Genomic DNA, 13100 nt, shown 5'->3' with positions numbered 1-13100 from the left:
TTGAATTTGAAAGGATGGCAGGTTGGGCACTGCTGCTGGGATGGTCAGTTAGAGGCATTTAATAGAACATGTGTGCCCTGGCTGGCATAGCTCAGTGGATTGAGCACGGGCCTATGAGGCAAAGGGTGGCTGGTTCGATTCCCAGTCAGGGCACATGCCTGGGTTGCAGGCCAGGTCCCCAGTGGGGGACACACGAGAGGCAACCACACATTGATGTTTCTCTCCCTCTTTCTCCTTCCCTTCCCCTCTCTCTAAAAATATTAAAAAAATAGAACATATGTGGGCTTATTTGGAAGCGGGTGGTTTATGAGAGGGAAAGGCTGGTAGGGGCTGTTGGGGATAAAATTAACGTGACACAGGTCGGCAGGTAAGAGATTACGCAGGTAGCAGAAATGCCTGCATAGTGCCGGGAACTGCTTTCTGAATTGCCTTACTGCACAGAGGGCTTACGCTGGATCCTAGCACTCGTGAATCTGTGCACCCTGGCACCTCGTTTGGAGAGAGCCGGACACCATCCAGCTGACTAGGGAAGCATGGCTTTCATGAATGAGCATCCTTAGAAAACCACCTTTGTTCGACTGTTGAATGATCAGAGGTGTATGGAGAAACCAATGAAACAGTTTATTTTTCAATTGTGTCCATCCATGTAGTGTTCTTACAGAATAATGGTGGAGGTTTCAAAAGTGTCTTATAGGAGAGAGTGATTTTTCATTATAGTGGAATTCAACTTCTACATATACTTACAGACAGATGGACAGATTATAGATGGATAATAGATTAGATAGAAACTGGCTAACATTCTGTGCTGCATGTTCACTGGGCCACTCAAATCCCCCGAGTGGCTGTGAACAGAGCTATCTCTAGTGATGAATCAGGAAAGATAAAATCGCGAAGCTAAATGTGTACACATTCACACCCTGGACACCTTACATTTTATACGGGCCATTAGGCAGGGCGGTGTGGCCATTAGTTGATCAATGGAGAACCGTGTAACCCCTATATTAATTTTTGGGTAATAGTTTAATAAGGCCATTGAGATAAGATCAGAAGGCTAATTGAACTTGCTGAATGGCCATGAACCAGGCACTTCCCTTCTTTGGGCTTCCAGGTACTTTTAATGCAAACGAAAGATGAAGGTTGGCCTGTCCTTTAAGACTTTAGCTCTGCCCTGGCTGGTGTAGCTCAGTGGATTGAGCGCGGGCCTGTGAACCAGACAGTCGTGGTTCGATTCCCAGTCAGGGCACATACCCGGGTTGCAGGCCGGTTCCCTGCAGGCCAGTTCCCAGCAGGGGATGCATGAAAGGCAAACATACATTGATGTTTCTCTCCCTCTCTCCTTCCCTTCCCCTCTAAAGATAAATAAATAAAATCTTTAAAAAAAAAAAAAACTTTAGCTCTAAGTGAAAACTGGGGCGGGGGGGGGCAACGGAGATATTGTACATTTACATTACACAGCAACTCCCCGATCCACATATTTTATATTTATGGACATAATTCCCTTTTTTTAAAAGTCTTTTCCTCTGCGGGCAATTATCTAGCAGGGTTAACGAAGCCATGAGATGGCATTTGAGAGCACATTCCCACTAAATGTCAGACCTCTGGCTCTGACATCTGTTCCGAGTTGCTCAGACAGCTGTCCGAAACAGGTGTAGCAACTGTGCCCTGCAGTTTTTGTGACACGGGAACAGGAACATGGACGGAAGACTTTGAATAAAAGCACCATGTTCTCCAAGACATTAGCAAGGTCTTGGTGGAAGCTACCATGTAAAAATTCTAAAATGTAATTTAAAAAGTATCCACCTGGGTAAGAAAAACTAAGATTGGTTCGATGAGTAGTTTTTAAACCACTGGATCAGAAAATCCACTTAGTGGCCTGCAGCCGGCAGTGTGTGTTTCAATAAATAACACAGAGAGATTGTGTGAATTACATGTACTGTGAAGAGGATTGCTTCTTGCAACATCTATTTCTGATCTTCGTATATACATGGTAGTAGGGCAAAGTAGGTCTATCGTTGTTCCCACGAAAAAGAATACAATGATGAATAAGTAATCCAAGAATAGACTCTGGGCTTCGTGCATTCACAACTGTAAACCTACTTTTGCCCCACCCTGTACCTGAGGCCTTTGAGGGAAAGCTTGGCGTCAGTGGAACGTGTTCCAAAGTCCCTGCCCTGCTAGCAGCTGATTGATTTTGAAGAAGACACTTGCTCGGTGTGAGGCTAACCTCCTAATTATCTAAAAAGGGTGCCTCTAGGCTTCGTCGTGTCCTAGATGGCTCCGTTATACTCATGCTGTTACTGTGCTGTGAGACGTGAACTTTGGGAGTCTGCATCTGTGGTTGACCACCAACCCCTAGAAGGCCAGGAACGTGGCATTTCTTGCTCGCACCCCTAACCCCTCTGCTGGTACCTAGTCGGGGCCAGTAGAAGCTGCCAGGATGAAGGTGAGAGCATGTGATTTCTGTCAAACTGGCATATGGTCTCATTATGAATCATGGCCTCCGGGGAGAGAAGATGGCTAAGACAGCCTGGCGATGAGGGTGGTGGGTGTGGGGTGGGCGGAAGACAGATAAGATTTCTATCTGTTAGAATCAACACATCAGAGATGCTCGCGGTGAAAGGATGGCTGGTGCAGGCATTTAAAATTAGCTTCCCCTGCGGTTCCTTAGCAACCCTCTATCAGAACATTATTGCCTTTAATGTGCATGGCACAACATTTACTCGTGCATCAGAAAGCTAGGAAATGGCCTCTGTTAACCGACAGTGAACAAAACGAGAGGAAAAACAGAGGTCTCAAAACAGCCTCCTCATTGCCCTTACAGCGAGGAACCAACAGCCCGCTTTGCGCGGCCCTTCCCTCCAGGGCTCCCATTAGGGGTGCCAACAATGGCCATAAAGCCCCATGTTTCCCCTCTCTGGTCTTGCCAGTCTTCCCTTTGTGGGCTCACAGGCCACTGCTGCCATCCTTTTCTTTTGCTGAAGAGAAGTGGCTCGGTGACTCTGTTTGATGTCAGGCCAGTCAACTTAAACTCCAAAAAATGAACAACAGCAACACAATACCTCCTTGGATGAGGGGACACCATCTGAAGCTCCCACTGGCTGGTGGGAAACCGTGCTGGGGTCAAATGCTATTTGTGTATGAGGGGCAAAGTGCACAAGGTCGAAGTGATGGGGAGAAATACATGAAATTATGTCGTCTCATTAAAATGTTAATAGCTCTCTCTGTGAAGATTTCACTCCATCTATGGAAATGAAAATATAACAAGCTACTATGTAAAGATTTAAGTGTACCTATATTTACAGGACGGGATAACAGACCATTTTTAAATGTAAAGGGCATCACATTGCAAGCCACACCCCCCCAGCACCGCGCACTGGCCATTGCTATACCGTGTGGTGACCGTGTGTCCCTGGCAAAGGCTGCACGAATTCCCTTCTTTGTAAGTCTTATCATAATTGCTTTCACAGAAAGGCCATCTCATAATTAACTCTTCCGTTAATGCTAAGCAAGTAAAATACTTCAGCAATACAAGCTGGAATTCTGTATTTCTAGAACACCTTGAGTACACAAGTATTTGAATTTAACCAGAATCCAAGACCAGAACATTCATTCATCCAAACCAGAAATTCCCCTTTAAAAAGAAAATCATCTCACAGGGACCCCAAAGTGGCATTTTCAGCATGTGTTTCTTTAAATATGGAAAATAGACACGCTAGTTGGGTATGGAGATGAGTGGCCTAGCCCCGGGAAGTCCGAGTCACTGCCAGGCGGTGCTGCTTACCTCTGGAACTGGGGAAGGAGTTGTTGAGCTGCTCCATAACTTCCTCTAACCCTGTGCTTGTGTCCTGGGGAGGACTGAGAAGATCCTCCTCTCCTGAAAGAAAGCAAAGGCAAGTAATGGCCAGTTACACTTAAGGAAGAAATGACAGACACTAGCGAGACGGTCCACAATTGCATCTAAAAATCCATTACAGCCCTGAGTGGTGTGGCTCAGTGGATAAAGCATCAGTCTGCGAACCAAAGGGTCACTGGTTTGATTCCTAGTCAGGGCATGTGCCTGGGTTGTGGGCCAGGTCCCCAGCAGGGGGCGTGCAAGAGGCAACCACACATTGCTGTTTTTCTCCCTCTCTTTCCCCTCTCTCTAAAAATAAAATCTGTAAAAAATGATTCAAGGATTCTTGAATTATTTCAAGGGTCAAAATCTGAAGTATGAACCCAGTGATGTCAGCCAAGTTCATCTCTACACGTAAAGTATTACCTGTAAGTCTCAACTGTAAGTGTCCAGGTATAAATGTAAAATTGGTTATCTGTTGTAATGAAAAACTTTCATAGCAGTGATGAATGTGCCCATTCAAACATTTTTGAGTGCCTATTATACCTTAGGTAGTACATGCACAAATACAGTATCATCTTGTGTTCTTATTGCCTTAGTAAGTAAAAAGAAAAATCCTTTGGGTTTAACTAATCTTTTAAGATTCAAAATGAGATTTATCACATATATGCATGAGTAGAGGTGAATCAACTCACTAAAAATCCTTAATCCCTTATGTTTTCTGCATCACAATATAGTGGAAAAGTTAAAAGAGCTAGATTGTAATCGTCTAAAAGAACTTATCACAATTTAACAACAGGAAGATTAGTTTACCTATTCAGATATTTATTAAAAGTCAACCCTATGCCAACCTGTGTTCTGAGTGCCCCAGAGGCCCATTTCCATGGAACTTGCACTGTTAGGCTGGCACACAGGTTAAACAAATACACAAGGCAGTTATATATGTATGTCAGGCAATGGTCATGGAAGAGCCTTCAGAAAGGGGGGGTCAGCCTTGGCTGGTGTAGCTCAGTGGACTGAGTGCAGACCTGGGAACCAAAAGGTCACTGGTTTGATTCCCAGTCAGGGCAGAAACCTGAGTTGTGGGCCAGGTCCCCAGTAGGGGGTGTGCGAAAGGCAACCAGGCATCGATGTTTCTCTCCCTCTCTTTCTCCTTCCCCTCTCAAATAAACAAACAAATAAATACAATCTTTAAAAAAAAAAAAAAGGAAAGGGGAGAAAGAAGCCCTCGTGGATGAGGTGCAGTTGAGCAAACACCTTAAGGACATGAGGATGCGAACCATGTAGACGGCCGAGGGAAGAACACGTCAGATTGAGGGAACAGCGAAGGCCCCCGCAGAGACAGCGTGCTGCTGACAGTCAGGGGACTTCAAAATCAGTCAGTGGCAATTCTTTAGCATCGACACTTCCATTCGACTCAGCTCTAAGGGGATTCCCACCAGCATGCGTAAATATCCTTTTTGGATCATTAGCTGTCACGGCTTCTGTGAGGTTGGTCCCCACAAATGACTGAGACAGTTTTGAAATGAATGTTTCAAAATCAGCAAAGACATCACCAAAGTTAAAGTGTAAGTGAAGGAAAAAGAAGTGAAATGACTTAAATTCAATCTGCGAAATTACAAACCATAGTGTACTAGGGGCGAGATATATATATATATATATATATATACACACACACACACACACACACACACGTTTAGTGATTTCACATGGGGGGGGAGAGAGAGACACACACACACACAAGACAGACATGGAAACATCGATTGGTTGCCTAGTGTATGTGCCCTGACTGGGAATCGAACCTGCCACCCAGCCAGGGCTGGGCAAGTTACTTTTTAAAGTCTTTTGAAACTCAGCATGATTTTAGGCTTTCTTGAAAGGACGATATCCCATCTGACTCACTTCTCTTTTTCTCCATTCAAACGATGACTTTCCTACTTGCTTAAAAAGTGACTTGAGCCAGAACCTATGTAGCCCATGTAGGAGACACAAGAAACCTTAGTCCTGTATCCCCTACATCTAAGCACATGATTTCCTCTTTGTACAAAAGGGAACTAGGCACTAGGAAATTATTTTCTCTTAAAAAGGAGGGTGTGTATGAACAAATATGCCTATCATTTATTTGTCTTTGGACTCCTTGGATTATGTTTTTAACCAATTTCCAACGTGACGTGTGATTGCCTCGTGACTTATGTCTTTCCTGCCTTTCTCCAGTTTCTCAGAAGGAAAAAAACAAGATATATCCAGTGCCTGACATTAGTCTCAACCACTTTTTAAAAATTGTATTTGGGGTAGTTGGTTTCCATTTCACATGAAAATGCTGTGTATAAGTTCTTTAATTAATTACGGCATACAATGTGATCCCGACCATTAGCTGGTCACTGTTGAACGGTGATGAAAGATATTAAAATTAGTAGCTAATATTCTTGCATCTCATTGTGGTTGTGATTTGCATTCCCCTGATGAGCAGTGATGTTAAGCACCTTTTCATGTACCTGCTGGCCATCTGTACCGCTTCTCTGGAAAACTGTCTACTCAGATTTCCTGCTGATTTTGCAATTGCTTTTTTTCTGTTGAGTTATTATGAGTTCTTTCTACATTTTGAATGCACCCCCCCCCCATCGGATAGATGATTTGTAAATACTTTCTACCATTCCATAGGTTGCGTTGCCTTTTCATTTTGTTGGCGGCCTCCTTTGCTGTGCAGAGAGCTTTTCGTTCAATGTAGTCCCACTTCTTTTCGCTTTTGTTGCCTTGGCTTTTGATGTCCTCTCCAAAAACTCATCGCCAAGACTGACATCAAGGAGCTTACTGCCCATGATGTCTCCCAGGGGCTTTAGGGTTTCAGGTCTCATGCTCAAGCCTTGAATCCATTCTGAGTTGGTTTTTCTGTATGGTGCAAGGCAGTGGTCTACTTTCATTGTTTTGCATGTGGATGCCTAGTTCCCAACATCACTGACTGGCGAGACTATCCTTTTCCCACCGTATGTCCTTGGCTCCTGTGTTGTGGGTGAATGGACTATGTGCACTGATTCATTTCTGGGCTCTACTCTGTTGTGTTTGCTCAATAGGTCTGTTTTTATGCTTGTACCATAGTGTTTACTATGGCTTTGTAAAACAGTTTGAAAGCAGGAGGCACGACGCCTCCAGCTTTGGTCTTCCTTCTCAGTATTGTTTTGGCTGTTTGGGGTTTTTGGGGTTGAACGGGAAGGTGGATTTGGAATACCAGGCTAAGGAATGTGAACTTTACTCTGTAAGCAAACAGACATTACAAACAGATTTAAGGAGAAGATGAATGTGCAGTTGGAATGTTAGGAGAGTAACTGGAAACATCTAGAAGAGGGCTTGGAAAGGGAGAGAGACCAAAAACAAAGAAACCAATTAGGAGAGTACTCTATTGTCTGTTCAGCTGATCATCTGATGAAGGCTAGATTTGGACAAAATCAGCTGAAGAGTTTTGCTTAAAGAAATTTTTTTTATTATCATCATTATCATTATTCCCCATCCCCTGCAACCTGGAGGACATGCATATTGATTTTAGCGGGGACAGGAGGGAGAAAGAGAGGGAGAAAAACAGTGAGCGTTTCTCTAAGAGAGGTAAGAGACTGACCTTGATGAGTGAATTGATGGTTATATTGGCTCAAGACAGTGAGGAAAGGGCCCTGGCTGGTGTGGCTCAGTGGGATGAGTGCTGACCTACAAACCAAAGGGTTATTGGTTCGATTCCCAGTCAGGGTACGTGACTGAGTTGCAGGCCAGGTCACTGGTTGAGGGCCCAGGAGAGGGGAAGATCAGTGTTTCTTTCCTTCTTTCCCTCTCTCTAAAAATAAATAAAATCTTAAAGTAGAAAAGGGTTGGTTTTATAGGTGATGGTTACTTGTAGTGATCCTATCGTGGGGTACATACATATGTCCAAGATCATCCAGATGCATACACTAAGTGTATGCAATTTTTTGTATATCAATTACATTTGAAGGAAGCTAGAAAGTAAAAAGAAGGTCGCTAAAGGAAGAAAATGTAGAAAATGACCGCCTTTGTGAAGTTTGGAAAATTGGTTGAGATGTTCTGGAGACGGACCAGGATTTCAGACTGGGTTCTGTTTTGACCCAGAAGACACTCGGGAGAGAGGTGTGGAGATATGGGCTTACGGTTATCAACATGTCCGGAGCCCAGGCGTGGCTGTAGTGCTCAGGCGGAGGGAAAGGGACAGAGAGAGAACGGAGGGAAAAGCCTTCAGGGGACGCCCTGAGAAAGGCACTGCATCACCTGTGTGGTAATTGGCCACAGAGTATTTAACTTCACTGCAATCACGAGGAAACAAACTGGCAGATGCAAATTGAGGAACCTACTACAGAACAACTGGCTTGTCCGCTTCTAAAATGCTCTACAATGGCATGGAAAATGTAGGGAGGCTGGGGAAGTGTTCTAGAGTAAAGCCGACTGCAGGACGTGGTAACTGAGTGCACACAGCATGACCCATTTCTTGAATGAAAAAAGCCAAAAGCTGTCTGTAGTATTATTGGAAGGAGTGGGGCTATTTGAATTTCAGTTACATATTACATGATAGTATTGTATAGCGTTGGATTTCCTGAGTGTGATAATTCTATTGTGGTTATGTAGGGGAGTATCTTTCATCTTGGAAGAGACATGTCCAAGGACTTAGGGGGAAAGTGTCATTATGTATGAAGCATAATCATTAAATAGGTTAGTCCAATGAAAAACAAATCAACCAGATATGGACATGAATATAAATAAATATGTACATAAATATACATAGTATTTATAGAGATGCTAACATTACAGATATGCATGAGTGGATGTGACTGGAGATAAAGCAAATGTTAAAAAAAATGCTCAATTAACTGCAGTTCTGCCATAAGTTTGAAATTGTTCTAAATCAGAAGCTAAGGAGTCACTACAAGGAGTCGTCAAAGTCATGAGGCCTGTGTGTGGAGCTCAGGAAAGCCGAGAGGACGTAACTGTTCATTCATGCCTTTGTCTGTCTTCTGCGATGAATGGAAGCTTCATCAGGACAGTCTCCCAGTAACAAAAAATGTTTAAACACACACATGGCCCACTGAGACAAGCTTATCAGAGATAAGTATTTCATGGTGTGAGGAAGTACTGCACTCACTATTAGGTAGATCATCTAGTATGAACTCACCCGCACTTCACTTTAAACAGTCACTGGAATTATGTATTTAAAGAACACAACTGTCTGGAGTTCTGCGAACCCCAGCTGTATCATACATACACACCTTCAGAGCATGAGGCTACCCATTGCATCTATTTATTTTATTTTTTATTTTAGACAGAGGGGAAGGGAGGGACAAGGATAGGGAGGGAAACATCTCTTGGTTGCCTTCTGTACACACTCTGGGCAGCAAACCCGGAGCTAGGCATGTGCGGTGACCGGAAATTGAACCCATGACCTTTCATTTTGCAGGACAATGCCCAACCCACTGGGTCTCCCTGGCTAGGGCTACAGTGCATTTATTTAAATACCTCTATGCATCCTTCCAGCAGATGGCTGGGTTTTTTTCCTTCTTGAACGAAGTCAGCCTATAACAGCTAAAAAAATCTCCTTTGAATTCAGTCTTTTCTTTCAGAGAACAAACTTAACCACAGAGCCTATCCACTTTATCTCTCAGCCCATCTCACCCCCTGGAATATAGCACTTTCGTCCTTGTGTTCAGTTCTGCCGCCATCCTCTCAGCTCCACAAATCATCAGGACCGCAGGCTGATATGTACTTTACTTGGGGCACTTTCACGGGCACACTGCCTCTTTGCCAGTGTTGACAGGCCGAAATAATGAATGCTTCTAAGCACCCAGGGCCCTGCATCTCACCGCAGAAATATGCGACTCGGTTTCACAGGCTGTGCTTACTTCAAAACAAGGGGAACCCCCCCACAGTAGGAAATAACAACAGTGGCACTAAACCTCTCTTGTTTTTGGAATTTATAGACTTTTCAAAGGCACAGAATATTTTTGTCACATGCTCTGTGACCTTTTACAGTCCCGACTGTAGTCCCTTAGCTCTATTCAGATCCCATTTGGAGACAGACTCCGATGTGGAGATCGCCCTAAATTACCAAGATGTGGGAAAGCTGAGAAAATGTCAAACATTTTCCTTACTTTCATGAGAGACACAAAACCTGGCTTCCCTATCAGGTTTGATTTCTGTGGAGGATATGCCTCTGGTGCCCTGCACAGGGTTCTCGAAGTTCATCAGGTTTACTTCTCTCCCTCCTCAGACACACCCATCCCTCCTCGGTGCCCTCAGCTGCCTTCCCCAGTCTTTGGTGATGCCGAAGGGCCTCACCAGCATGCAGGTGAGCCCATCACACCTGGCCTGATCCGCCCCGGGAACCACAGCCCTTTCTCATCTCCCCATCCGGTCTTTAGCAGCTCACTGGGAGGCTACCCCTTAGATGTGGGCATCGCTTGGCAGTAGGAGTTTACTCCCAACTTTTTAATGTATTTGTAGAGAGGAGGAAGGGAAGGAGAAAGAGAGGGCAAGAGACATCAATGTGTGGTTGCCTCACATGTACCCCCAACTGGGGACCTGGCCAGGAACCCAGGCAGGTGCCCTGACTGAGAATCAAACCGGTGACCCTTTGGTTCCCAGGCCGGCGCAGCCACGATGCTCAACTTTTGAATTTTCTGGGCTGTGGCCCCTGATGTCTACGTATAACTCACTCACACCCTTGGCCCTTTTTGCCCCATCAACTTTGGTAAGGTACTTTGTCTTTCTATATTCTACTCTCATGGAAGATTTTAAGTATAAAATGAATTCCTCAACACTGCATGCTGCCAGGGAAGAGAGCTTTAAGTGTGAGGAGTGAGGGAGCCACAGGTTTTTTCCTTTCTGCGAGGGGAGATCAGGAGGGTCAGGTATGACCAGTTTAGGGCCCAGGGAACAGGAAGTAGAGCCTGGGGCTGACTCATAGGGCGCAGCCTCACAGGAGAAGGAGAAACACGAAGAATGGACCAAGTATCGTCGGCCTTCATAGAACCCGCACTGCCTAGCCTAGCCTGGCAGGAAAAACCAGTAAGCCAACGGCTGTCGACCCGTGTGATGCCATTTGAGCAGTGGATTCATCACCACTGCGAAATGCTTTACTTCTTTTGACCATCTTTTACCACCTATGCTCGGCGAGCTTCAGTTTTCCTTGAACAGAGTCCTAAGCATAGAACACTAGTGAAGAACGACACCAGACCTCATGGGCCATCCCCTCAACAAATTCATCTTTTCCCTCAGCCCTCACTGTTCCTTGGTCATATTCCAAATGCTTCTACTTTCCTCAAGCCTCACTCATTTTCAAGATTACCGGGTCTTTTATTGCATTGAAAAGACAGAAATCCTCCAATTTCTCTTCTCTTGGCTGAAAATGCTTTTTCACCAGAAGCTAATGCAGTCACAGCGATCTGGTGAACTGCGATTTGCTTTCACTTCCCCCGAGCCCTTTCAGCGCTTGACTCGTTGCCCGCATCTTCCTTGACCCCAGGCCTGCTCCCTACTCCTCCTTCCCTGCCCGTCACCCACATCGAGGTCTTCCCTGAGGCACTGTACCCTGGCACCTTCATTATCTGCTTCTCCTTTCACACCCTTCAGCTCTCAATGTGCAGAACTCATTCATTGTCATAGCTCTCTGGCCTGCGCTTGTACCCCTGCTCCAGCCCTGGATTTTAACTTCTGGATGTGACTTAGACCTGCCACTTCGTCAAACACAACGTGTCCACAGTCAAACCAAATCCTTTCTGCTCGTTTCCTGTCCTCACATTTTCCAGTCGGTCCTCTGGGCCTGGGGACTCCATCTTCCCATAATAGTCTCACAGTCATCTCCTCCCAGGCCATTGCTGACCTCTCTCAAGCTGAAGCCCTCAGAACTCCCACAACTGGTCTTCCCCCCTATGGCGGTTTGACTTTGGGCCAGACACAGCTGTCAGAATACAACTTCTAATATATTTCTTACCTGGTTTAGGACGCTCGGTTCATGGCCCCCGGACGCTCACCAAAATGAGTCTGATGCCTCTGCCCAACATTCACGTCACTATCCCATGACCGTGACCTTTCCTGTGCAACCTGATTTTGCTACCTCCTGCTGGGAGACCCCATCTTTCCAATAACTGTTGGCTCTTTCTTGCCCTTGGCTCAAGGTCTTCATCTCTACACGTTCAGTTACACTATTCTGTCCTCCAGGTACGTTTGGTTTCTACTCCATCCTCTGGGGCCCCTCACAAATATCAACTCATCACAAAGCCTACTGGGGCCTCCAGAACGAACGCAACTTGAATACTACGCTGCCTTGTTGTTCCACATAACTGAACGGATGGCCCTTTGGGGGTGGTTAGGAGTATGTCACTCATCTTCACGCCCCTAAGGCATTTATAACAATGCCTCGTCCAGAAAAGATATTAGATAATTTAGCTGATGATTTGAACCTCCCAGCAAACAGTCCACCCCTTCCAGACCTTAAGACATAACATGCAGGAGTAGCTCAGAGATTCGCTTACCCATGGATTCGGAAGTCTGACTGCCAACCACCCGGAGCAGCATAGGCTGACTGCTGTCTGACCTCTGAAGAGAGGTCGAAGGGGAGGAGACCGTTGTACCATTCACCTTGGCCTCTGCTTGGGGCTAGGTCATCCAAAAGAAAACAGAGTTACTTTTCCTAGTGAACACTCAGACACGTAACTACGAAAGCATAATAGACATTCGGGACTCAGAAAGTATGACCTTTCCTACTCTGGGAAAGGTGGTTCACTCTGGAAAATTTCATGGTTGATGGGATCCTTAGATACTGTCTTTGTATCTGAACTGTGCCCCTGACACGTCTGGGGAAATTATAGCCACAGTGGAATAAGACATGTAGAATCATTAGACTCTAGAAGATTTAGGACAGGGGGGTCAGACTCATTTTCACCGGGGGCCATATCAGCCTCGTGGTTACCTTCAAAGGGCCGAATGTAATTTTAGGACTGTAGAGATGTAACTACCCCTTAACTAGAGGCAAGGAGCTGAAATTATACTCAGCCCTTTGAAAGCAACCGCGAGGCTGATGTGGTCCTCGGTGAAAATGACTTTGACACCCCTGGTGTCAGAGGTCACGGGAAAGTGGGGAAACCGTGTGCGAGCATAGAAATGTAGTGGAGAACTTGTATTTTGTGCAGTATCAAGTGGCAAGAGGGAGAGAACATATCCTTACATTTAACATTCCCAGAAAGGCAGGACCATGTGCAGGTAGGGTCCGCTGTGATGTAGC

The 13100-nt window shown here is 45.3% G+C and overlaps 1 protein-coding gene across 8 annotated transcripts in view; it reads right to left on the bottom strand.

The window, feature by feature from the left end:
* DMD (dystrophin) overlaps window positions 1-13100 on the bottom strand; it is a 1990869-nt gene that overhangs the window by 10350 nt on the left and 1967419 nt on the right. For all 8 annotated transcript variants that reach the window (XM_053655812.1, XM_037127036.2, XM_053655810.1 and 5 more), the window contains 2 exons: window positions 12352-12475; window positions 3782-3874 (listed from right to left, as the gene is read on the bottom strand). In XM_053655812.1, coding sequence (XP_053511787.1) covers window positions 3782-3874; window positions 12352-12475 — 217 coding nt within the window. The remainder of the gene's footprint in view (window positions 1-3781; window positions 3875-12351; window positions 12476-13100) is intronic.

This window comes from Artibeus jamaicensis, unplaced genomic scaffold (genome assembly GCF_021234435.1).
Source record: "Artibeus jamaicensis isolate MK-2021 breed Jamaican fruit bat unplaced genomic scaffold, CSHL_Jam_final scaffold_1283, whole genome shotgun sequence".
Lineage (NCBI taxonomy): Eukaryota > Metazoa > Chordata > Mammalia > Chiroptera > Phyllostomidae > Artibeus > Artibeus jamaicensis.
Note: the sequence above shows the minus strand (reverse complement) of the source record. Positions and strands in the feature narration are given on the sequence as shown.